Source organism: Periplaneta americana, chromosome 13, assembly GCF_040183065.1.
Source record: "Periplaneta americana isolate PAMFEO1 chromosome 13, P.americana_PAMFEO1_priV1, whole genome shotgun sequence".
Taxonomy (NCBI): Eukaryota; Metazoa; Arthropoda; class Insecta; order Blattodea; family Blattidae; genus Periplaneta; species Periplaneta americana.
The window spans coordinates 89,622,246-89,649,054 of record NC_091129.1 but is presented as its reverse complement, the minus strand read 5'-3'; the positions used below and the strand labels follow the sequence as shown (position 1 = coordinate 89,649,054).

General features: G+C 38.2%; 1 protein-coding gene and 11 non-coding genes across 14 annotated transcripts in view; all 12 read left to right on the top strand.

The window, feature by feature from the left end:
- Positions 1–26,379, top strand: part of LOC138712099 (SET domain-containing protein SmydA-8-like) — a 41,428-nt gene extending 15,049 nt beyond the window's left edge. For all 3 annotated transcript variants that reach the window (XM_069843495.1, XM_069843497.1, XM_069843496.1), the window contains exons 2-6: positions 6,422–6,601; positions 13,000–13,414; positions 16,317–16,601; positions 19,571–20,066; positions 21,763–26,379. In XM_069843495.1, coding sequence (XP_069699596.1) covers positions 6,423–6,601; positions 13,000–13,414; positions 16,317–16,601; positions 19,571–20,066; positions 21,763–22,094 — 1,707 coding nt within the window. In that variant the 5' untranslated portion in view covers position 6,422 and the 3' untranslated portion in view covers positions 22,095–26,379. The remainder of the gene's footprint in view (positions 1–6,421; positions 6,602–12,999; positions 13,415–16,316; positions 16,602–19,570; positions 20,067–21,762) is intronic.
- Positions 654–725, top strand: TRNAT-CGU (transfer RNA threonine (anticodon CGU)). Its single transcript has one exon. It is a non-coding gene; the product is annotated as a tRNA-Thr (tRNA).
- On the top strand, positions 794–865 carry TRNAT-UGU (transfer RNA threonine (anticodon UGU)). The gene has a single exon. It is a non-coding gene; the product is annotated as a tRNA-Thr (tRNA).
- TRNAT-CGU (transfer RNA threonine (anticodon CGU)) lies at positions 9,474–9,545 on the top strand. Its single transcript has one exon. It is a non-coding gene; the product is annotated as a tRNA-Thr (tRNA).
- On the top strand, positions 9,755–9,826 carry TRNAT-UGU (transfer RNA threonine (anticodon UGU)). Its single transcript has one exon. It is a non-coding gene; the product is annotated as a tRNA-Thr (tRNA).
- On the top strand, positions 9,898–9,969 carry TRNAT-CGU (transfer RNA threonine (anticodon CGU)). The gene has a single exon. It is a non-coding gene; the product is annotated as a tRNA-Thr (tRNA).
- Positions 10,039–10,110, top strand: TRNAT-CGU (transfer RNA threonine (anticodon CGU)). Its single transcript has one exon. It is a non-coding gene; the product is annotated as a tRNA-Thr (tRNA).
- TRNAT-CGU (transfer RNA threonine (anticodon CGU)) lies at positions 10,180–10,251 on the top strand. Its single transcript has one exon. It is a non-coding gene; the product is annotated as a tRNA-Thr (tRNA).
- TRNAT-UGU (transfer RNA threonine (anticodon UGU)) lies at positions 10,462–10,533 on the top strand. Its single transcript has one exon. It is a non-coding gene; the product is annotated as a tRNA-Thr (tRNA).
- Positions 10,603–10,674, top strand: TRNAT-UGU (transfer RNA threonine (anticodon UGU)). The gene has a single exon. It is a non-coding gene; the product is annotated as a tRNA-Thr (tRNA).
- On the top strand, positions 10,744–10,815 carry TRNAT-CGU (transfer RNA threonine (anticodon CGU)). The gene has a single exon. It is a non-coding gene; the product is annotated as a tRNA-Thr (tRNA).
- Positions 10,885–10,956, top strand: TRNAT-UGU (transfer RNA threonine (anticodon UGU)). Its single transcript has one exon. It is a non-coding gene; the product is annotated as a tRNA-Thr (tRNA).
- Positions 26,380–26,809: the final 430 nt, after the last annotated feature.

The following is a 26,809-nucleotide window of genomic DNA, read 5'->3' as shown; positions in this document are numbered from 1 at the left end:
CGTTAAGCTTTAATTCACTATCAATCAACTCGGGAGTTGGCCAATGCGATGAATTATGATATTTGTATTCCATGGACAAAGATTCTGTATCCCTGGTATTGTGGAAGAGAAGGCCTGATGGCCTTAACTACACCAGAATAAATGAATGAATAAATAAATAAATCAATAAATAAATAAATAAATAAATAAATAAATAAGTAAATAAATAAATAAAAAATTGGGTTTATCTGTATGGTACTTTTGAACGAGAACAACAACAACAATCAACGTGTTATCATTTTTGTGCTCTTTGCTTCCTCGTTATCGTTTAGCTCGTCAACAACATCGATCCTTTTTTTGTCTCACAAGTGTATTTGTTACTAATATTATACTCGATTTCCAGATACTTCTTGGTTACTAAGGTCGTGTTTCAAAGATCGCGAGTTGGAACGTCTAAGGAGGGAGTCTATTTATTACTAACATTACATTCGATTTACAGACACATATTCGGTTACTAACAGTGAAAATCAACAGGCTTCTTATCTCCGAGGTGGAGCACTAGTCTTGTGAAGTAGGGGTCGTGAGTTCGAACATCACAGAAGGCAATGTATTTATTGCTAACATTATACTCGATTTCCAGTTACATACGCGGTTACTAAGACCAAAGCGCAACAGCCTTCTTAGCTCAGACGTAGAGCACTAGTCTCGTAAACTAGAGGTCGTGAGTTCGAACCTCACAGAAGGCAGCTTATTTATTGCTAACATATACTCGATTTCCAGCTACATACTCGGTTACTAAGACAGAAAACCAACAGCCTTCTTAGCTCAGAGGTAGAGCACTAGTCTTGTAAACTCTTAGTCGTGAGTTCGAATCTCACAGAAGACAGTGTATTTATTACTGTCATTATACTCGATTTCCAGCTACATACTTGGTTACTAAGCCAGAAAAGCACCATACTTTTTATCTCAGAGGTAGAGCAGTAGTTTTCTAAACTAGGGGTCGTGAGTTCGAACCTCACTCGAATGCAAGAAGAAATAGGTCTTTAGAACTGTTGCTCTCTTCTGCAAAAGTATATAATTAATGCAAAAACTAGATAGTGGGCCTTATAACATGCTGGGCTTTAATACCTCCAAGTACCTTATGGGTCCCTTTAATACCTCCAGGTACCTTATGGGTCCCTTTGCATTCGAGAAATAGGGCAGTGGTCTGAAAGACAAGAGGATCGTGAGTATTAACCTCATTATAATAATTTTACAAACACTGTTTTACTCAGTTCCTAGTTACGTAGTGTTAGCGCAACATTGGCTGAACGGACTTCTTAGGTCAGAAGTAGTAGTAGTATGTTTATTTTGCCTGGCAGAGTTAAGGCCATGGGGCCTTCTCTTCCACTCAACCAGGTTTCAATAGTATACATGAAATACGGATCTCTGGTGTTATAAATTCTGTGATTTCAAGATAAAATGCAATAGACTATGTTAATTTTTGGCGAAAATAAGATTTTGTGATTATATATTTATTGTTTCAAAAAATTACAATCATATTTTTATTATTTTTCTCTCAAATTCGTTGTTATGGAATATGATATGATTTTATACAGTCGTTCAAACTTTAAATTCTCGCTCCTGAAAAACTGCAAGGCATGACACATCATATTTTCCCTTGGAGCCATAGACTTAGGATTCGTGATTTGGAAACTCGCAGGAGGCTCTAGGCATATATGAGTCGCCTAGAATAAAACTGCACTTTATGTAAAAATCTATTTTTTAAGATGAAAATCTAGTTGTATCTTGTCCGAAAGTTACTGGAAGAAACAAATATATTCATTTTAAAGTGTAAGCTTCAAAATTGCATTTAAAGTGGAAGAACTTCGATTTCCTTGATGTACTGAAACATTTTAAGTGATATTTGTTAGAAGAAAGTTCACTTTGCCACCAAGTTGTGGAAAAGTGCAATTTGATTCCAATATGTAATGGTATTATATTTTATAAGGTACGTGCCAGCAAGGTGTACCTCTGCATTAAACAAGATAAAAAGATGTAATAATTTATTTTTAAAAAGTCAGATTTTCTCTCAAAATTAGTTCTTTAGAAATTTTATATAAACTAATATTATCTAATTTGCACTTCAACACATTGATAAATTTTTAAAAATAAATATTAATTACTTTATAAAAGTTACATTTATAACACTAAGGAAGACATCCAATATAGCATCTTGGAATTGAATGCCTGAATGGAATAAGGGCTCATTCCATTTCAAATAAATTTTCAAATTTTGACATTACTAATTTCTCTTTATAAATTTACTAATTTCTCTTTATATATATGTAAGACACACATTCTTTCCTTTTATCGTATTGCAATAAAAATGTTCGATCATTTAAAGTAACACTTACGTACATTGTAACGGTTGAACAACACTACAGTATAATATTATCACTACAGTAGACCTATAGGTCATTCGTTATCTTGTGAAACCAAATTCATGCGTGCGCCGTAGCTTACAGTAAGAACCTTATGGTGGGGAGAGTGAGCTAACTAGCTGCAAGTGTAAGCATAGTGAGGGAGGGAAATTTCTCAGGCCAATTTCTTCTTCCCCTGACTCGCAGGTAGACTTCACAAGATAACGAAGTGCCTAATTATACATTTTACATATATCACAATATACACAACTGATACATTTTAGAAGTAACAAAACAACATGGCTGAAAATAAGAGGCTCTGATTGGTCGATCATGGATTCTAAAGGGTGATTTTACTACAGAAGTTAAAGTATATAAAGTGCAGTTCTCTTTCAACCGAGCAGATAAAATGTAGTTGTCTTCCAACTCTGCTAAATTCTTTAGTGAAATATTTCTTAATCCCATTTTTCATAATTTTGGAGAAAGAGCAGTTTGATTCTAGACGACTCATATAATATTATAAGTTATTCGATTTTCTTTTCTTCACAGTTATGGATCAATAAGTTATAAAGAGGTTTATGGTACCAGTTACACTATTGAACCTTTCAGAAACACTTCAAGTTTTCATAAACTTGAACCTATAAGCTTGTTGATTCCATAACTGAGTTTTCAGAAACCGGCCTTATGAGTTAATAATGAACTCTCGTAATGCCCTTCCTGTCTCGAAAGTACAGGGACATCATTTTATTTTTACTTCAATGTTTATTGTACCTGAGTTTTTGAATGTACTTCACTCCCACCCCTTCTACTAATGAAGTTCCAACTTCCTCTATACACAACCAAGGCCGCATGTAAACACTACTGGGTTAGTGAGTATAGTACGTTCTAGAAATATGTTCACGTTTTCCAGTGACGAAAGACCTTTCAATATTGAATCATATTTTCGCACAGGTACTGTCCGTTTGCCTACGTCGCATCCCGATTTCCCCCACCTGCGTCTGCTCGCCCCTCTGTAAGAGCTGGGCTGTCTTAGCTCTTTTCTGAAAACATTAATTTCTGTTAGGAATTGGTCGTTTACGTAATATTATACAACTGTTTAAAATAACTTAAATAAAAGGGCCTCGTTAACTAATTAACTGTCACGTGATATCCCCCCTTTCTACGATCCTGCGGCATAACTACATGGACGGACAGTAGATAGCATGTCTGAGTAATTTTATCTGTGCGGGTAGGGTAGAAGTGAAGATTGAATTTACACTACGTAAGGTACTCTTTTATAGAGTAGGTACAGAATTATTTCACATGAATTACTAGTACGAAGGAGGAAACTGGTAATTGGAAATAGATGCAATAGTCTATAGTGCGATAATATACACAAAAGAACTGAAGCCTGTATCGAAATGAACGGCCTCCATTTTAAAAAATGTGTTTAAATATCCATATTATGATTATTTTTCAATTTAACTTCATTCTCTATATTGTATGCTAATGTGCTGTGACAGTATAATATAGCCTACACTGCATAATGAATACATTCGCAGGGATAACTCTGTTCGTGAGTAAAAACAGTTATTCTTAATGCAGTACTGTATTTTGATTAAACAAAAACCTAATGAAAATTATCGAACTCAAAATCGCGATATTTTCTAGTTTATGTAAATGGATTAACTACTTTTCTACCCTCCTATACCTAGTAAAGTGATTTGTTTGTGTTTTACTCCAGTATCATCGAACTAAAGTCGTGGAAGGGGGTAGCAAACGGTGTTTCCGGTTCTCGAAAGGTATAGCCAGGTTAATATTTAAAATGTTAGTAAAAATAAAATGATGTCCCTGTACAATAAAACACTAGTCAGTGAAACCTCAGCGAAGCAATAGATTCGTCAATAATATTGCACTATTGTATTCAAGCCTCTTAGAAGACGGTATTGGAATTCTAAAGACAATGTTATACTCGATACCTAACTTACTTTGTAGTAACACTTCCTAGTGCCCTTTGTATCAGAAAAGTAAAGCATGTGTCTACTAGAGAAGAGAGTCGTGTGTTCTAACCTTAGGCAAGTCATTAGTTTTACAGACATTATTGTTCTCGATTGCTAATTGTATAGAGTTATGGGAAGTGACAGACTTCTTAGCTCAGATGCAGAGCACTAGGCTTGTAAACCTCACAGGAGGCAGTAGCTTCATGCTATTCGATCTCCAGCTTCTTAACGAATTATCATTTAGAGTTCGTGCCATTTTAATATCGTCACAGTCGTCTGTCAGGTATCTCCTCATCTTATCCACTCTAACCTTGTAACAGTCTTCCGCCTCCTGATCCTCTAATCCAATAGTTCCCACAATTTTTGAAGACGCGAATCATTTTGGGCCAGACATTTGTTTGGGGCCCCCCACTACCGTACCGGTACTTAACCACAATCGATAATTACAAATTCCTGTAAAATCGATAATAACTATAAGTTTACTCAAAACTAATGGACACCACTAACTTCTAATGTATCGGTATACCTACAAGACGAGAAATCGGAATATTTAAAACTATTTTCTAATTATTATTCTTATAAGTATATCACGAAAACAAGTGTAAAATTTATCTAAATCGTGACAGTATAAATGGTTATTGGAGACGTGAGAACCAGATGAGTGCGTAAATTTAATTGCATATGGATATAGTAGGTATCATATTCACTCCATCAACAATTAATAGTCTTTAAATGGGAATGTAATAAACATATTTCAAGTAATTATTAGAACATTCGTTCTTGAGGAAATAAACTTATACAATCGGTATAGCTACATGGCGTTTAATAGTAGTACATAGAGGCCTATAGTATGAATACTGTCAGACTTTCTCCTGGTGATATACAATAATTCATCACTGTGCAAGAAAATACAAAACACTAAGAATAGTAAATATATTATAAATAACTTAGCCGTGGCATTTGGTATTGTCTTATTTAACGATGCTTTCCAACAAGTGGGTTATGTAGCATCAGAATACAACTTTATGTGGCAAATAACCATCAATTTTGCAGAGAGATAGCTATTGTTCTTTAAGGATTCTTTTGCATACTGCAAATCACATATTTCTACCACAAGCTTTTCAGTGTTTCTCTTCTTCTTCTGCTTCTTCTTCTTCTGCTTCTTCTTCTTCTTCTTCTTCTTCTTCTTCTTCTACTACTACTACTTCAAGGTAAGGTGGCAATCCTAAAATTAATTCCATTCATCTTTGTTTCTCTTCAGGAAAAAAAATTCTTCAGTCATCTGTTTTGATCTCTTAAGAATTTGCTACAAATTTACACCTAAATATGTGCAATAATGAAGTAAGGAGTACTGTATTTGTAAAAAAAATATCTAATTTTCAAGTTGGACAGGATATTAATCATTGTTATCCCATCAATTTTAAACTAATAATTCTCAAAATAGTAACTAATGCTGATATAAATTCATGAAAGAAGTGAGGGTACACAAAACATGCCGGTAACACAATAAGTCTGACCTACCGTAAGAATATGAGACAAATACAACTTATACCTAAGTAATTATCTGCTACATTCTAAATATTTACAACAATATATGTGAATATCAATAAAACACTGAAGGACTCACAAATTTCTAGCGGAAGAAATATTTATATTTTTTTTCTCAAAATGTAATTGGAAGAATATGAAAAGCATGTATCATATTTTATATACATCTATCAGGAAAAAATTAAATATAAATTTAAAGAAATATTAGGTAAACTTTGAAAATTAGGACAATTATAATAATTCAATATTCAAAAACATAAAAATTAATTACAAGTAAACTGATTTGAATATCAAAATGAAAATTTGTGTATTGCATGTCCACACTGTAAGAAAAATGTAGTAAAAGTTTCAGACTAATTGGTGTAAAATTGTAGAAGTAAGAAATTTCACCGGTCCGTAGCCTTAAAATAAAATACCAACACAGAAAAGTTAAAAAAATGTTTATTTAAGAAATAATTAGAACTGTTTATGTTTCATTCAAATGGACTGCAGGTGAAGTGATTCGTGTTGCAGGATGGAGAGCAGCGTGGGAGCGGGCTGTGAGTGCGCGGTGTGCGGACGCTCCGTGTCGGTGCTGTGCTCGCAGTGTGAGACCGTGGCCTACTGCGGGCCCGAGCACCAGAAGAGTCACTGGCTGGAGCACAAGACGCTCTGCACCCCCTACCGCATCCAGCGCTCCGACGCGCTCGGCAGGTGAGCCAACGCTCTCGTCACGTGCTCTGCTCATTGCTGGAGAAGCTTTACTGAGACGTTCTCTTGGTCATCGGTCTGTCTCCGAGGAGTGCAGACGGATTCATTATCATCTCTTGTCATCCAGTATTAATTTACATTTTTTTTAATAGGTAGTCACCTGTGGGTACGGCACTTTGGTCCTACTACTTATTCAGTTATACTACAGCAGGGTCTTACGCAAGGGAAAGTTACCGGATTTACCCCCCCCCCCTGCGAACTTAAAAAAATTGACGTATTTGAATTTGAGCATTATTTATCCATAATCGTTTGTTTCTAACTTTTCAAAGTAACAAAATCTACATCTACATAAGGCATAGTCCTCTTACCCCTTCTTCAATATAATCCCTGTGCTTGGTGCTGCAGAACTTTCGAATTATAATAATGCTATCTTTATTATAGAGAGACATACAGTCTAGTACTGACCTTGTAATAAAATGAAACTGACACAGTATAATTGATATGATATGATATGATATGATATGATATGATATGATATGATATGATATGATATATATTTGATGTCAGCATTTACAGCCATGTAATTTTTTTTTTATTAAATGCAGTGGCACTTGACTAGAGTCATTGGCCGTACAATGGCGATAAAAACTAAAAGGAAAGAAAACGAAACAAAGTGAACAATGTCCAAGTGAAACTATGAAGGAGTGGATGTCAGCACTGCTGCATTCTTTCTCTGGCCTCCCAGTACCTATCACAAAGCTGACAGATGAAAGTGCTGGACAAGTCTTAATGTGGTTTGAGCCATGTAATGTAGACCTCACAATTTTGTATCCAGTGCCACAATTTACATTCTTTACAGGTACCGGTATACCTTTTGTAGACGCTCTTGTAATTTAGATTCATACCTCTTACTTATTTTTCCCTCATTATTGTATCCTCTTTCCCTTACACTCATTCACTATTTACTGTAATCTCTTACTTTTGTCCCGATCTAAAGTGATCAGTATTCCCACCTTTAAAACCTAACGATTTAATTTAGATAATTCAAAATTGACACTTTTACTACTCCTTTCTTGATTTCCGTTCACTTACATCGAACACACTCTGTTTCTAATAATACTTGTCGCTAATCCTTACTACGTCACTATCCAATCGGATCGTTATTATGTCTATTTCTTAAGTGTATTACATTTTCTATGTCACTTATTTTCTACATGCTATGCTTCACTATCCTGGCTAGCCTCCGTCACCATCCTCCTCGCCTATTTTTATTTCCTCTATGTTCTCACTTATCTTCCTACTTAATTTCTCAAATGTATTAACTAATCTACTTACTACATCCTCAATCATCACTGGACCAGACACATTCACTTCGCCACTTCTGTCATCTTCTCTTCACTTCTCCCCATTTCAGCCCTTGCACTCACAAAAAAAAAAAAAACACTTTCACTTCCCCTCTCGGCACTGACCTTCCTACCCACTAAGCTAGTTAAATCACTTCCCGAATCACTTGAATTTTTACTCGTGTCACTAAACTTCATTGCATTTGAACTTTTTTTTTTTCATTTCATTTATTTAATACTATACGTTTGAGCTACATTAGGCATTGCAGCCCGAAAGAGCAGAAGCTCGTGCTCGGGCGCAGTTCAGATCAGTTATACAAAATATATCACAAAATTAAGAGAGTTCATTGAGCACAATAACATTAATAAGTGGTAAAATACATACTGCATGTAGTAATAGGGTCTATATACAAATAGAAAATACAAAAGTGCATGAATATTATAGTATCAATTTTTAACTCAATTAGCTTAAACAATTAAATAATTAATCTGATTTGTTTCTTAAATCTATGTGTGTTAAGTGTACTTAGCTCAGGGTAAGGTCTAATTAATGCATTATAAATTTTGGGTCCAAAATTTCTGCTGTGAACTGACACAATATAAAATTTAAATTGTTGTGAAACATACTAAAAAGGTTGTTTTCATAGTTCTACAGTGTAGATGTTGTTAAATATTGTGCATTGTCGATTTTAAGCTCATTTTAAGAGCGGTATTCACCCTTCTTTAGTTTGAATTCTGACTTTATTGTGAAACGTCCTTTTAATGTTTTTTTTGTATTTATCGGCTCATATTTTAAATATAAACTTTACATTAGCGTTCCCAGTTCTTACATACTGTATGTCTAAGTAACAGCAAAACTCAATTTCACAATTTTTTAGCAAACAGTCTGGTAGTGATTCTCGCGAGGTTAGTGAAAATTTCATACTGGCAAATATTTCTTTGCAGCCGCAGCGTGACGATATTGTCGCGAACGTTCTTCCCGGAACTGTAGTTTCACATCCCCAGTGAAAACTCAGTTAATAATAATAATAATAATAATAATAATAATAATAATAATAATAATAATAATAATAATAACACACAATTTTAAATACCAATAACGTAAATTGTAAACAATTCTAATAATGACTCTTCCTTTAATAAAACTCTGCGTACGCCACTGTACTACAGAATATAGTTTTACATTAGAGAATTTAGCTGGCTACATGGGATCATAAAATTCAATCCGAGGCCAAGAAAGAGAACGAAGAAGAAGAAGAGACTGTTCTCTGCTGTCGTACTATTAAAAATATCCGATTCCACCAGTAAGCTTAGACAGAAGAGAAATAAGTCGCGGTATGACTGTTGTTATAAGTTAAAGCGACAATAATTAAATTTAAAAAGAGAGAGAGAGAGAAAAAATTCGGAGATAGAACACTAGTTTTGTAAATTACGGGTCGTGAGTTGGAACCTCGCAGAAGGCAGTGTAATTATTACTAATATTTTACCCAATTTCCAGTTGCATACCCAGTTACTAAGAACGAAAAGCACTTGCCTTCTTAGCTCAGAGGTAGAGCACTAGTCTCGTAAACTAGGGGTCGTGAGTTCGAACCTCACAGAAGGCAGTGTATTTATTGCTAACATTATACTCGATTTCCAGTTACATACTCGGGTACTAAAATAGAAAGGCAACAGCTTCTTAGTTCAGAGGTAGGGCACTAATCTTACAAACTAGGGGTCGTGAGTTCGAACATCGCAGAAGGAAGTGTATTTATTGCTAACATTATACTCGATTTCCAGTTACATACTCGGGTACTAAAAGAGGAACGCAGCAGCCTTCTTAGCTCAGAGGTAGAGCACTAGTCTTGTAAACTAGGGGTCGTGAGTTCGAACCTCACAGAAGGCAGTGTATTTATTGCTAACATAATAGTCGATTTCCAGTTACATACTCGGGTACTAAAAGAGAAAACCGCAGCAGCCTTCTTACCTCAGAGGTAGAGCACTAGTCTCGTAAACTAGGACTCGTGAGTTCGAACCTCACAGAAGGCAGTATATTTATTGCTAACATTATACTCGATTTTCAGCTACATACTCGGGTACTAAAAAAGGAAAGCAACAGTCTTCTTAGCTCAGAGGTAGAGCACTAGTTTCGTAAACTAGACGTCATGAGTTCGAACCTCACAGAAGGCAGTGTATTTATTACTAACATTATACTCGATTTCCAGTTACATACTCGGGTACTAAAAGAGAAAAGCAACAGCCTTCTTACCTCAGAGGTAGAGCACCAGTCTCGTAAACTAGGGGTCGTGAGTTCGAACCTCACAGAGGGCAGTGTATTTATTGCTAAAATTATACTCGATTTCCAGTTACATATTCGGTCACTAAAAGAAAAAAGCAACAGCCTTATTAGCTCAGAGGTAGGGCGCTAATCTTACAAACTAGGAGTCGTGAGTTCGAACCTCGCAGAAGGAAGTGTATTTATTGCTAGCATTATACTCGATTTCCAGTTACATACTCGGGTACTAAAAGAGAAACGTAGCAGCCTTCTTAGCTCAGAGGTAGAGCACTAGTCTTGTAAACTAGGGGTCGTGAGTTCGAACCTCACAGAAGGCAGTGTATTTATTGCTAACATAATACTCGATTTCTAGTTACATACTGGGGTACTAAAAGAGGACAACAGCAGCCTTCTTAGCTCAGAGGTAGAGCACTAGTCTTGTAAGCTAGGGGTCATGAGTTCGAACCTCACAGAAGGCAGTGTATTTATTACTAACATTATACTCGATTTCCAGTTACATACTCGGGTACTAAAAGAGAAAAGCAACAGCCTTCTTACCTCAGAGGTAGAGCACTAGTCTCGTAAACTAGGGGTCGTGAGTTCGAACCTCACAGAAGGAAGGGTATTTATTGCTAACATTATACTCGATTTCCAGTTACATACTCGGGTACTAAAAGAGGAACGCAGCAGCCTTCTTAGCTCAGAGGTAGAGCACTAGTCTTGTAAACTAGGGGTCGTGAGTTCGAACCTCACAGGAGGCAGTGTATTTATTGCTAACATAATACCCGATTTCTAGTTACATACTGGGGTACTAAAAGAGGAAAACAACAGCTTTCTTAGCTCAGAGGTAGAGCACTAGTTTCGTAAACTACGGGTCGTGAGTTCGTACCTCACAGAAGGCGGTATATGTATTATTTATATTATATTATTCTATTTCCAGCTACATACTAAGAGAACAAGGCAGCAGCCTTCTTAGTTCAGAGGTAAACTTGGTGTCGTGAGTTCCAACCTTACTGGGGGTTTATTACTACTACGAGTATTATATTCGATTTCTGAAGTTGGTTCCGACGCGTGAGTCTTGTTATGTGGCACCAAAGAGAGACAGATATACAAGATTTTAAAATTACACTGCGTTCATACGTATACAGTATATTCAGTATGCTGCATACTGCTTGGTAATCGGTAGCAGCTGTTTGTTGAGCTCATTTCTCCTGCAATTAAGCCGGTTCTTTTTAACACTGAATTATGACAAACAGCTGATCTGACTGCTCAGAAGAGAGACACAACACAGTCTACTACCGAATGGCAAACTATTTCACTTGTTGCGGTTGACTGACAACCACTGTAGTTATATTTTCACTCAATAGATGGAGGCGTGACAAGTTCCAAACAACCAAATCAATAATCTAAATCCACTTAGTATCAATTAGTGTTATGTAAGAGATAGCTCAGCTCAGACGACGAGGATCGATGGGCTGCCTATCTGGCAGGCGCCGTACTTACTGTCTCGTTTGAGTTCACTTATTTCAATTCATATTACAAACGACTCACGCAAACGGGACTTCGATCTTCGTGTTGCTGAAATGATACTTACGATGGACGAGATAGTACGATAAGGAGCTATTTTCATGGGATTCTCCTGTTTCCGTGTTTCACCTTCACAAAATTAATTTTACTTCATTTTATAAAATACTTAGAACTAGATGACGTATATGCTTCCATGATACCAGATATAGCGCCGCCCTATGCAATACTCATGACCATGGACCGGTTAGCGTCTGGCCGCGAAACCAGATGGCCCGGGTTCGAATCCCGGTCGGGGCAAGTTACCTGTTTGAGGTTTTTTCCGGGATTTTCCCTCAACCCAATACGAGCAAATGCTGGGTAACTTTCGGTGCTGGACCCCGGACTCATTTCACCGGCATTATCACCTTCATTTCATTCAGACGCTAAATAACCTAGATGTTGATACAGCGTCGTAAAATAACCTAATAAAATAAAGTAAATAAATGGACCGGTTAACAAATTCAGAGACTCTTTGGGCGAGACCCGATTCACTTTAAAATTGTTTGGCTGTAGGTCTGGTGACCGTAATAAAAATGTCTAGCCAGAATGGCTAATCCACTCATTGAGTTCTTTAATCTCATTCCTTTCTTCTAGAGACAATGTTATGCGTAACAAAATATTATTTGAAATGCTGGAACACATTGCTTTGACTTTTTTTAAGATAAAAAGGGTCACACGTTCTGTCTATTAAACTCAATTTGCAAAATTCCAGGTATACCTATGAAGAAAGGCATGACACTATTTCAGGACCTCTAAAACATCAAAAGCCTTGGCAGCTCTATTGGCTGTGCTCTGGCATTAAATTTAAAAAGAATAAGAAAAAACCAAAACAAACAAACGTTACATATACTGTACATAAACATACTAAGTTAGAAATGAGGGGCTCATAACCAGAGTGGACCAAGTCCACCAGTGATCAGTTTGTGGATTAATACAATCTCGGATGAAGAAAACTTAGATTTATTCATTGCCATAACAAAGTCCATAACTCATTTGTTACTCCACAGAGGGCAGCATTTCCTATGGAAGGTGAAGGTTGCTAAGCGTGAGCCAGAGTCTCAATATCTCAGAACTATTCCAGATGGACTTGGTCCACTCTGGTTGTGAACCCCTCATATAATTTGTATAACGAGGTAAAATGGATAAAAATTTTATCTCTCAGGTGTGCTTAATTTACAATTGTCAAACCAATTTTCCTGAAAACTAGTATAAAATAAAGATGTGCATTTCCCCTGTAGATATCTAGTCGCATCGAGAGACATAAAACCTGGAGAGGTAATTTTGAAGGAGATGCCCCTGGTGTTGGGTCCTCGTGTGGACTCCTCTCCCGTGTGCCTGGGCTGCTACCAGGCGCTCCCCATGCAGCATCAGACGCGATGCTCGCAGTGTCTGGTGGCGCCCGTGTGTGGCATCGAGTGCGAGCGTCGCGGTGCCCACAGCGACGCTGAGTGCTTTGCTTTAAGAGACGCGGCCACCGACAAGCCGCTGCTCCTGGAAGACCACAGCCAGATGGTTTTACCTCTCCGGTGTCTGCTGCACTTACGGACCATGCCCGCTGACCCTAGATGGAGCTCCTTCCTGGATCTTGAGTCACACGACGACCAGCGGCGGGACTCGCTCATCTGGAGGGACCATCAGCTCAATGTTTTCGATGTGAGTTTCAATTGCAGAGAAATGACTAGTTTTATCCTTTTACTAACGCATCGTGATGGTTGTAAGTCCCGATTGTTAAGAGATGACAAGTTTTGTCCCTTTATTAACTCATCGTTATGAATGTTAGTCCCAGTTGTTAAGGATCTGGGAGTTTTATCCTTTTACTATTCATCATGGTGAATGTTAGTCCCAATTGTTGGGGATATGTACTGTCATCCTCTGAGGAGTTTAGTGCTGAGAGGAATGCGGTTCCGACTAGTCTAGCGCGATACTGGAGTGGGAGGGAACAGTGACAGCGGCAGTCTGAAAGGAAGTACAATCTTACTGAAAACATTCGCCGAATTTACGGGAGTTTCTAACGTATTTTTGGCGAGTTAGAGATACAACCATTCGTACTTACCTGTTCAGAGAAGGAAAGTATTGTAGAAAATTGTATTTATTTATTTATTTAGTCTATTATTTATTTATTCTGGTGAAGTTAAGTCCATCACATCACCAGTAATACAAATACAATAAAATAATAAAAAGAAAAATCATAATAAAACTACAATAATATAAATGAAAAGAAGAATCATACTATAAAATTTTGTGATTAGTAGAATTGAATTAAATTTGTCAAATAATAAATTTAAATATACCGTACTGATGAACTCACTTGAGAAGTAAAATTACTTGATTTGTATTTTAAGATATCACCAACAAATAATTTTCGCATGACATTATAGGAATCTGTTTTTCACGATACCAATCACACATATTCTAAAATTCCAGTAGAATAAGACCAAAAACTTTTTTACAGCATGTTTCCTTAAAAATGACTTGTAACGGTGAAATATTTAATATGAGTAATTCATATAATATTAACATAGCTAACATCAGGGAGATGTTTGAGCAAAACTTGCAACAATATATTTAATATATTAATAACAAAACCATATAGGCCTAGATAAACAATATGTATATGAAATATTCACAAACTACTACAAACTGATGACTGCATATTTTTGGACGATTAATACTTCCCACTCCGCTCGGCTCGGCTTGTCTGTAGCAACAAAAGAATCTACCTGCAACCCCCCCCCCGCACCGATGGCAAGAATACCAGAGATCCCAGCACTAAACTCGTCGGAGGAAGACAGTATATAGTGGGGTTTAAGAAGGGCGCGTCAGCAACTATGGCTATTTGCGCCCTTATCTAAAATTGTTCACAAAAAATTGTTGAGGACTAGAGTGTATTGTCCTCATCGTAATGTATGTAAGTTACGGTTGTTGAAAATTGACGCATGTTGTCCTTTTTTAACTCATATTATTTTAATATGTGGATGTGAATTCCTATTGTTAGTTGTTGCCAGTACTCCTAAAGCAATCTCCGGCCGATAACCCTGTTTCAAATAATAAGCCTCTGTCGACTTCCATTTGAACTAACCAAATATTAGAGTTAGGCTTTTGGGTATTTCGCCGTGTCCTAGAACTTGACATTTTCAACGTTTCGGAACTACATACAGGTCGCCTAGTCTGGTCTTACCTAGTCCACCATTGCGGCTAAGGGGTTAGCGAGTCTAACTCCGAACCCAGCGGTCCAGGGGTTCGATTCCCGGTCAGGACGAGTTGCCTGGGTGAGGCTTTTTCGGAGTTTTTCCCTCACTCCTATGGATCAATATCAGGTAACTTTATCAGGCGATTGGAACCCCACTTATCTTCGCTACTTCCTTCCCTCCCCCATCATCCTTTCCTCATGATCCCGTTTCTGATTTTTCAGATCACTCTACTGCTGGCTCTCTCAACCGGCCTCCTTGGAATGTAGTTAAGCGACGTTGGATGGCTTGTGTAACGAGCACCCGAGGCGGATCTACTCGGGGGAGGAGTTTCACCTCGAACGGAAAGGGGGGCCTTGGGAGAAGTTGCCGAAGCAGGAATTGTATATGGATTCTGTCGGCTGTAGGGACCGGTCGTTAAGGGAGACATGTGGTTAGGGTTGGTGCGCGAAGGGGATCTGTGGCACGCAACTCATTCCATATCGAGGGTTAGCGCAATAGATCTCAACAGGTCGCAGTGCTGAGCTATCTGTGTCCCCCTAAGTTAAATTCCATTCCATTCCATTCCTGGTCTTACCTATCTGCCCTGACGATGGAATCAGTAAGTAGTTCAAGTTCCAGGACACGGTGGAATACACAAAATGCCTAATTCTGATTACAGTCATCGTGAAAACCTAAAAACACATATAACCAAAAATATTATTGTATTAATATTCTGTTATAAATTTTATTTAAGGAAGAGATTAAATGTTTCCACGATTCGAGAATATTCATATTTCTCACAAGGTGATCAACTACGTAGATTTTTCTTTCATGTTAGATTTTTCCATAGATTAGCAATTGCATACTCTAGATGTTACGTATAAGATCATGGCGTTCCCTGTTCTGCTTTAATGATGTGAGTCATGGACATTGACTAGAAAGAAACAAAGTCACATACCAGCAGTCGAGATGAGATTCCTCCGAGCAGTGAAGGGCTGCGCTACGTTAGAGCATATTAAAAATGAACATACACGAGAGGAACTTAATATGTTCCCTCTTTAAGAGAAAATAAATTATAGATACAACATCTAGAAAGGATGGAAGATGACCGGCTATCGAAAGCAGCCTTGAAGCACCGTCCACGAGGAAGAAGAAATCCAGGAATGTCAAGAAAGAGGTGGAGTGAAGCTGGAACAGGCCTCAGGTCTAACCCTGAAAGTAAGAAGAAGAAGACTCTAAAAATCGAATCATTCAGTTGTAGGCCTATAAGATGTTGCTACTGCTTTCAATAATAAGTTATAGTATTCTCTATATGCCACAAATAATATTGCGAGGGCTGGAATTTTCCTATCCTTGGTAATGCACACAGATACTTCTCTATACAGGTGCTTCGAACCTACGGACTACTGATAGCTAATGAAGACGCAGATCTCGTGCAGAGGATATGCGGGATCCTGGACGTGAATAGCTTCGAGATCCGAGGTCCGTCGTCCAAGTCCGGGGAGTCGGAGAGACTGAGAGGGATTTATCTCAGGGCCGCCCTCATGGCGCACGACTGTGTGGCGAACACCCACCTGGCTGTGGACGACGCCTTCCAGATGACGATCCATGCGAGCGTCGCCATACCTCGGGGACACCCCATCTACTTCAACTACACTAGCGCCATGCAGGTACTGGCTACAAGTTAATTCAAATCTCTTTAAGTCATACATCCTTTAAAAATTGCACAGACTATTCAAAGACAACTACTCTCATCATCATCAATGTCAAATCGTGGTTTTGACCTTATGCTCTTTATAGAAACTGTCATTTAAAATTAGTCTGATTAATAATTCAACAAAATTTCCCTTATTAAAATAATATTACTCGTTTTTCACTATGTCTTCTTTCATTGGACTTATAACAGGACATTTTCTTTGATAATCCTACACCATTCATTTTAATGTGTTTCTCCCATTGGGATCCACATTATAATTCAGTACAGTCAATATTACCTCCCCTATGTAATTTATTCCCAGTAACTTAATGTTTAATGTTACACATTCGTCTCAAACTCGCTGAAGATACCAACATTTCCATATGTTGGCTTTCAGGTTTTTGGCTCTGTCAGGCTAGAAAAGGCCAGAAAGTTCCTAGTTGGCTATATACAGACATTGAACCATCCAATCCACCAACCGACTGACAAATTTTCCAACCAATCTATCAGCAAGAACACGTGGGTTAGTCATGTAATTTTAGTTCTACCCAGATCATGTTGTATGGTTAAGTAAAAGAAAGAGAAGTTATTCGTAACCAATATCCTCTTAATAATATTCATAATTAATTAACAAAATTCAAGTACGATCCACGAAAACTTGATCAACAGTAATTCATCAATACAATTATATAATGAAACAAACAGCCTATTATCCTACTCTAGATACGTGGAATAGTCTAGTAAATTTAAATATCCGGAGAACGTGTGCGATAGTCTATCATTTTAATCCTGCGCATGACACGTAGGAGAATCTATAATATTATAATCCTGTTCATGACAAGTGAAATCGTCTATAATTGTTTTCATGATACGTGGGATAGTTTAATTTTAATTCTGCTCGCGGAACGTAACATACCTATAATTTTAATCCTGTGTATGGCAAAACGAATAATCTATAGGCCTAATCTTAACCCTGCGCATGTCACTTGCTACAGTCTATAGTTTTAATTCTACGCAGGCACGTGGGATAGTTTATAATTATAATCCTGCACCTGCCTCGTGGTGCAATCTATAGCAATGGTCGCCAAACTAGCTTGACCTAGGAGCTACTTTGAAAGTTTTTAACTGGCTGCTGATCTACTACAGACAAATGTGCTGAAAACACAAATAATAATTCATCGTTACAGTACCAAAATATTATTCCCTTAGATTACAGGAAAAATTGGTCTTTCGGTAAGGAAAACAAAACATTTTGAAGACTAGCGTGCCCTTGTTGACACTCCTGTTCATTAACTATATTTTTTCTAAATATGGGTTAGAGCTTATGAATGTCATTCTGAAGCAGTTGTCCAAGTAAGAATCAATCGGTTTCGGCAGTTGTTTTTTTATGAGTTTCATGGCAGAAAAAGATTACTCACATGGGTTGAGGAGAACAAAGCATTTACTTGTAAAGACACCCGTACTAAAACGGGATATTTTTCTTTTGCCACAAGGGACCAAATCTGTACATTCTTCAAGCTGAAGTGAAAAATAACAACAGTTTATAAGCCACTTTTCAATTGTGAAGCCACGTCAACAGACATAATCTCTACTCTCCTCATGACAGTATTCGCTGAAACTCTACTCCAGGGATACAGAACTGGCGAGAGAGGGGTGGAAAGCATGGGGAAAGCGTTGGTTCCCCGTCCACAGTCCATTGGCGTTGAATGACGTATCTGTGGACCGTACGCAATCACATAAGACAGACACTGAATACAAATCCCTTCCCCTACCAAGTCAATGGCGTGGAGATGGAAGGAAGGGGTGAGTGACGCAACGCCACAATTGTCGCCCAGCTCTCCAAGCCTGCTCTATTCATTGCTTCAGCCAAATGGTAAAATCTAGTCACTCGAAAAAGCAAATAACACCATCTTTTTATATTCATGTATGCTCTGTGTCGCGATCGACTTCGAAGGTCCTGCGATTTACCGGTAGATCGTGATCGATAGTTTTCATTCTACGCACGATACTTGGCATAGTCTATAACTTTAATCTTGCGCTTGTCACGCTGTTGGTGCAGTCTGTAGTTTTAATTCTACAGGAGACGTTGGATAGTCCATAATATTAATCCTGTGCCTGGCATTTGGTACCGTCTACAGTTTTAGTTCTACGCAGGCACCGTGGGATAGTCTATAATTTTATTCCTGAGTCTGGCACGTAGTACAGAATATTTTATTTATTTCTTATTTTAGGCCTAGTAGGTTATTTTACGACGCTTTATCAACATCTAAGGTTATTTAGCGTCTGAATGTGATGAAGGTGATAATGCCGGTGAAATGAGTCCGGGGTCCAGCACCGAAAGTTACCCAGCATTTGCTCATATTGGGTTGAGGGAAAACCCCGGAAAAAACCTCAACCAGGTAACTTGCCCCGATCGGGAATCGAACCCGGGCCACCTGGTTTCGCGGTCAGACGCGCTAACCGTTACTCCACAGGTGTGGATGGTACAGTATATAGTTTTAATTTTACGTAGTACATGTGAAATAGTCTATAATTTTATTCCTGCGTAGGAAATGGTACGATAATAAAGTAATAATTTCATTGCAGTAGGATAGAAGAGTAATTTTATGCAGCGTATCAAGGGATAATAAACATTCATTTAATTCCTGTGCAGAGGATTAACATCTCTGGTCATATCGCGAGAAAATAGTTTTATTGTTAAGTAGGGGACTCTAGAATAATAAAATACTTTTATTCCTGTTTAGAAAACTGTAGAATAATGAAATAATAATTTAATATCCTTTGCAGGGAATCATAGGATAACAACGTAATTTTATTCCTAGCAGTACACTTTGAATAATACAATAATTTGAATCCTGCGCAGAGTATGTTGGTTAATCAAGTACGGTAATTTTATTTCTATGCAGGACTTAAGCACATTCAACCAATTCAATTTCTATTCAGGGCACTTGGGACAGGCGGTTGCATCTGCGGGAGGGAAAGTACTTCGACTGTTCATGCAGGCGTTGTGCTGACCCCACCGAGATAGGCACACATATGAGCTCACTTCGCTGCGTGCGCTGCCACGAGGGCTTCGTTTCGCCCACAGACCCCACGGCGGCCAAAAGCAAGGGCGGCAACTGGGCGTGCGGCAGCTGCGGCCACCATTACCGCCAGAACCTCGTGGGTACGGCTGTATCGCTGGCACGCTGCCTCCTGGACGACGTGGACAAGAGCGACTGCAGGGCGATGGAGGGGCTGCTGCGCCGCCTACTGCGCACATTCCCTCCGCAGCACTTCGTGGTCCTCGAGCTGAAGCAGACGCTGGTGGCGCTGTACCGGGACATGATCCTCCGGGAGCCTAACCCGGCCAGGAAGGTGCTGCACAGGAAGATAGAACTCTGCCGGGATATGCTTCCCGTCCTCGAAGTCGTAGAGCCCGGAATATCCAGACTCAGAGGTACAGTGCCGTCTGTTTACTAATACTACAGATGTTTTACGAGTATTATATCTCTGCCGGTGACAGACGGTTGAGTTTGAAGTGGCTTATCTTGGTTGTGGGCGTCAGAGTAGGTTTACTAAAAAGCAAAACAAAAGATATCTGGTTGTCTTCATTCCAATGCTATAGTCACTGCTTGCCTGAATGAAAGCTAAAAGTTTAGTCGTACTTTTCTCACAGATTAGTACAACCTTTTGCTATCTCTCTTCCCTCTCAACGCAAGCTGTGACATTACACAAAAGGCAGAGATATAATACGAGATCTGTACAGCGCGGAAAGTACTAATAGCGACGGTTATTAAGAATACCCCTGTGGCGCTACCGAAAGCGAGGTTAGATATCAATTTAGGGGAAGTGCTATGACGCTACTATAAGTCTTAAAAATATAGTGAGCGTCCATTTAATTCTTTTGCATATTTATACATATCTATCTATCTATCTATCTATCTATCTATCTATCTATCTATCTATCTATCTATCTATCTATCTATCTATCTATCTATCTATCTATCTATCTATCCATCTATCCATCCATCCATCCATCCATCCATCCATCCATCTATCTATCTATCTATCTATCTATCTATCTATCTATCTATCTATCTATCTATCTATCTATCTATCTATCTATCTGTCTGTCGTCTATCTATCTATCTATCTATCTATCTATCTATCTATCTATCTATCTATCTATCTATCTATCTATCTATCTATCTATCTATCTATCTGCCTGTGTGTCTGTCTATCTAGGAATTTCTCCATTTTCTCAGCAAATATACAATTATACATAATAAGTGAATTTACTTCAGAATATTCTATCATTACAATCTCCGCGTTTGAATTTCTCTGTGATATTCAGTCTCTAACTCCGCCCAACCATGTCTTGGCTTGTCGTCCATAGGTATGATGTGGCGATTGATCGATTGATTGATTTATCTATTTATTGATTTCACGAGGGCTTTATCTGGAATGGATCTTTGCACTTAGGCCGTTTAGGTCCATTGTAGGCTCTATATGCGATGATTCGTAAGTCCGACGGATTGTCCTGGTGGCATTCGTGAATTTGACGCTGACAGGCAGGCCATCCTTCCTGGGCCCTATGGGTAAGATCATATCATCTACTGACAAGCCCGAATCCAGAGTATGCAGCCCCAAGCCCTTAAGCGGGCTTATCAAGTCATCGAAAACCCTTACTATCCCCAGACATCACCCCGACCTACTATTATACATGATAGATGAAATGACGGGGAAGTGGAGAGTGATGGTAGAATAAAAGAGTAAAACGGGAATATCCCGAAAAACCCTCTGTATTGTACACCATAAATTCCATCCATCCCTGACCGGAGATCGAACCCGGACCGCCTGGATGGAAGGCCAGCGCGCTAGCACAGTAGCTACGGTAATGATGTGTTGTTAATTTATTCCTTTTATATTTTCTTTTATAAGTAAGATGATATATATGGTGCAAATATAAAGGCAAAGAAAATTATTTGAATATGGTAGGTACACTGAAGAGGGAAACTAAAGTCCGTTTGTCGTTAATGAATATCGAATAGATTCAACAGGAAACCTGTTTTAATAAACATATTGCCAATATATTTTGTTTACGGAATATGTACCGTATTTCAAAGATAATTCAATGTTATGTATGCTTTCAGGTATCGCGTTATACGAGTTGCAGGACCCGATTGTGATGCTGGCGAACAGGGAGTTCGAAGTGGGTGATACCTCGTCCAAGGAACTGCTCGCCAAGCTGAGGGAAGCGGAGGGCTACCTTCGCGAGGCGGTGTCCCAGCTGCTATACGAGCCCACACACTCTCCGGAGGGGCAGCTAGCTCGTGTGGCCATGCAGGACCTCAAGTCCCTGCGCTGTAACATTCAGCGCGCAGAGAAACTCATCGCCGAGAAGGGCACTGATCACCGCAAGTCGTCCATGTCAGCACCCAGCGGCTCCAAGAAGCGGGGTGGAGGTCGTCGGAAAAAGACTTGACTGTTGTGACTTGATAAGCCCACTACAGTGTTCATTCTGTTTGGCTGCCACCTAAATCGCGTAATATTGCTTAGTTACTTCAGGAGGCTTTATTTGAATCACTTCTCTTCGGAGATGGTCGAAGCATTTAGTCTAGTTCTCAACATACAACCACAGTCTAGTATATACAGTCACGAAGCTCAATACGTAGTAAATATGCATCCACTAGGACCGCTACTATCGCCTCATTACAAACAATGCGAACTAGTACCTGCACAGTCTATTGTTACTATTACCCTCATAAACTCAAGCTTCGTGACTGTATATACTAGACTGTGACACAAGTACCAACTTTGACGGTTTAGTAATTGCCATGACTACCTTTGGATCCGATATTTATATGTGGAAAAGTGAAGAAACTTTGCCAAAACAAGGGCTTAATCTTAATTTGGTAATTTATTAAGCCATAATAATATTTTGTCAGTGCTGAACTCCACGTGATTCCTACACGTTTTGATTCTTTCTACAAAAACGTAATCAATAGTGATTACATCACTGTTCTTTACCGGTATGTAGTCACATTTGTAATATATTGAATGCGTTCTTTATAGAGCATACGGTTAGGTGCAATGTGGTCAGAGTGTAATTTATATAACTACGGTATTATAAAGTATCTTCATTAAGTGAATGTACATACAAGTTATCAACATGACTCTTTTCTCAAGTTTTGGCATGTAACCCCATCAAACTTCGTCCCATTATTTCAGTAACAGCGCCATGCAAACGGAAACAAAACTAATCGAGTTTCCATAAGTCTAGCAAGACCGTATGTATAACTGTCAACTTTCCGGACCTAGGCTGGAGACTCCGGATTTTTAAACCACTCTCCGGATCTCGTGATTAATAATTTTTCTCCGGATATTTTTTATTTGTTTGTTGTTAAAAAATACCTTTCAGTTTTTAAATATGAAGGCAAAGAATTGGATGTGCTGCATTTGCAGTTTTACTCCTTGCAGATGGAAGGCAGTAACGAAGAAAGGATGGGTATTCAGCGGTCTTTGGTAGGAAAAACGAAATCTGGGGATGGCAGATTGAAGTATTATAAACTGTCGAGGTTATGTTAGGTATTCCCTCAGTTTCACACAGCACTGCTGAATGTGAAATGATTTTTAACATATTGAACAAAATAAGAACACTGTACAGGTCCTCTCTTTGTAATGCTACTCTAGGAAAGCTATTGACTGTTACGTCTGTACAAAAGGGGAAGTATTTAAAAAAAAACTTACGATGCCACATTCTTCAAGAAAGCTAAATCAGCAGCTTCAAAACTGTTGTGACATTTTTCGTCATCTCAACAGCAAAGGTTAGCAATATGTTATGCCGTCATGGTGGTCTATTGGCTAGAGCACTGAGCTTATAAGGCTTATAATCCTGTGGACGCGGGTTCGATCCCCGGCGTAACACCAATTTATAACTTGTGTTGGGCAAGTCCGTGATCCAGGTAACACACAGGTTTTCTCTAGGACCTCTGGTTCCCCTGTGGCATCGCAACAGATCTCCAAAATCATCTCATCTTGTTACAGGTGTAGTGTAGACCAGCCTCGTATGGTATGTGCACCCTGGGCAACGACTGTCCGTAAATTGATCGACATAACTGGCTTCATATGGGTGAATGACGACTAGTGAAGTGTTCGCCATTAGAAAAAAAAAAAGTAATATTTTGTTTCAGTGTGTAGATAATTCAGACTCCATGCTACAAAAAAAAAAATAAGTCTCCAGATTTTTCAATTTCTGAAGTTGGTATGTACTCTTGTGCTACTATACTGAACAAAGTGTAAATGATATAACACGTAGTATAGTACAGCTCAGTGACAAAAGCATTCAACAATATTTTGTTCTATTTGTAATGGTTTCTAAAAAAATGTATTTACAGGTAGGCCTACTATGTTTTTGTAAAAATTGATAAAGTAGGGTTGAGTTAAGGTTACCAGATTTTTTCACAATTTTCGGGGATGGATATCGACATATGAAAATACTACTTCTGACATTCCTATTAGTTTGTATATATTGTTCTTTACAGAATTAAAATACTCATTCCATTTACACACTAAAATATTCATTCTAGTTAACTACTACTTAAACTACAGTACAGGTATTTTTCAGAAGAGTTAATTTTTTAAGCAGATCTTCTCTGGATCCCAAATTTTGCAGCAAATTCCTGACGGGTCATGTTGAAGTTGGTTAAGATAGCAAACTGACTCGGAACAGTTTAACTCATTCTTGATTTTTATGATGTTCACATCATGTTCACTGAAGAAAAAATAAACTCTCTCCACTGAAACATAATTTCCAGGAAGACATAGATAGTTTAATCAACTTCTGGAGTTGTGTACAGGGAATCATTTTCTCAGAGAAAATTTTAAAAATTTCATTCTATTTTGAGCAAGGAGTAGTATTTCCTTCATTCCACTTTGCTATTCTTTCCTCTGAAGTCATATTTTTCAAGCGAGAAATTTGATCAAATAAATCATCTTCAAGTCCATCTATATATGAACGGGAATAATTGTGTCTTTCTGGAGGAGATCTCAGCAATATACAGTACACATATATCTTATCTTTTGAATATATTACCAGCCACTGAGATATTCAACAGCATTTTCATAAAAATTATAATAAACACACAAAATCAGGAATATTCGGAAGCAAATTATTAAATCCGGGGACGACTTTTGTCCAGGGGGACAAAAAGCAAAATTCGGAGACTGTCCCCGAAAAACAGGGACATCTGGTAACCTTAATCTAAGCAAAGTCACGAAGCATTAGCAATGTTAAAAAGCTAATATCAGTGAGTGAATGTAAGTCATTGACAGATATGGACGCATTTGATAAATTTTCAGTTTAGGAGTTTTGTGATATTATGCAAATAACATATGGGAAAACGAGTGCTTCAGATTGATCAAGAACTGTTTCTGCACCTCCGGTTTCCTGCAAGTCCAATGCTTTTTTGCTGATAATGTCATAACCAAAGATTGAGATTATTAAGCTGGAGTCATTGATCATATCAGTGAATATTATCATTCCTTTAAACATAGCACATACATTAAAATGAGAGAGCGAGATAGAAGAAAACTTTAATAAACCACTGAAAGCTTACATTGATATAATCTATATGTAATATAATTTGTGCGTATGTTTGAATACTGAGAACTAGACGAAATGCGTGAACTAATTCCAAAAGGAACTGAAATTATTGAAATAAAGCCCTCCTACAGGGTAAGTCAAAAAGTTCTCCAAAGTTTTTGAACATCATTACGTGCTTACTATTGAACCTACATTAATGCAGAAGTTTCGACAGAAACAAAAACTGTGGAAATATGTTTTAGCTTCTACAGGTGCTCGATGTGTGCATCACGAGTCACATGACAGACATCACTACAGTACTAAAATTTATCTCACACTCGACATAGCATGGCACCATCGATGGTATTCACAGCATTGGTGATGTGCACACTCAGATCGTCCAAGTCAAGAAGCAAAGGATAGCTCCCGTACAAACACAGCGTCTTTAATGTACCACCATAAAAATAAGTCGGAAGAAGTCAGATCTGGTGACCACAGAGGTCATAGCAATAGCTGGTTGTTTATATACCCTACACGAATGGACTTAACTGTCGGTGGTTCCTTTGCGTCCTCTGCTCGAAAGCGACATTGACTTGTTAGCATAGAAAATGTCTTGTCTCCTGCCATGTATGCCATTTTAATTGAACACCATCTGATGGCCGACATATTGAACTAAGTTTTCCGCTTGCAATATAAAACTAAATTTTCAGACTTTCTTATGTTCTTATGCAAATTTGACCAAGCTATTATAAATAATCAGTGTGTAATGTTTCTTTAAAATCCTGAAGACTTTTTTGACTTGCCCTATGTTATAAAACGACTTTCAAAGCGTGTTTACTGTCTAGGTGTGCAGTCTGACAAGTTTGCCTGCATTCCTAAGGAAACAAGGAAGTTTCGTCGAGTGCCAGAACAGCCACTCTGTGCAGAGAATGTTGTGATTGCGTGAAGAATGTCTCAAAATATTTACGTATAAATCTAGTGTAGCTGCCCATAAAATCCAAAAATGTTTTTCACGGAATGCTTACTGTCTCTGTAAACGGATTGTATTGCCTTTTAGTAACTCTAAGCATTTATTCCCATAGAGATGTGCTCTAAACATGAACATTGTGCATTAAATCCAAAGGTTCCTAAACGCAAAGACTGCTTCATCTCTTATTCGCCTGAAATAAAGATGTTTATTAATGTTTTGTCTGTGGATACTAAGTTACTTTGTAGAGATCGCCTTCCGACGTTTTACGGGAGTTGGAAAGGAAGTAATGCTAACACATTCATGTTGTTTCAAATTAATGCCAGAATTAGTCTTGTCTAGAGCTAGTGTTGAGTTATGTGGCAAGAATGATATGCGTAGTTCGACAAAATTGTGACATTAGAACACAATTATTTAATGTGTCGAAAGAGGGTCAAAGCCAGGTAAAGATCTACAGGAAGCCTATGATGTCAATGTCATAAAGCTCATTCAGTAACTGCTGAAGGTGAATCGATGGCAGACAGTGCGAGAACTGGATGTGGTGTGAGTGGTAAACCACATAACCATGTTGCAAGGCATTCATTGTCATTGTAAGATTGCATCTCTCTGAGTAGGCTACCATATTACCTCAACAAAGTGCAAAAATAGC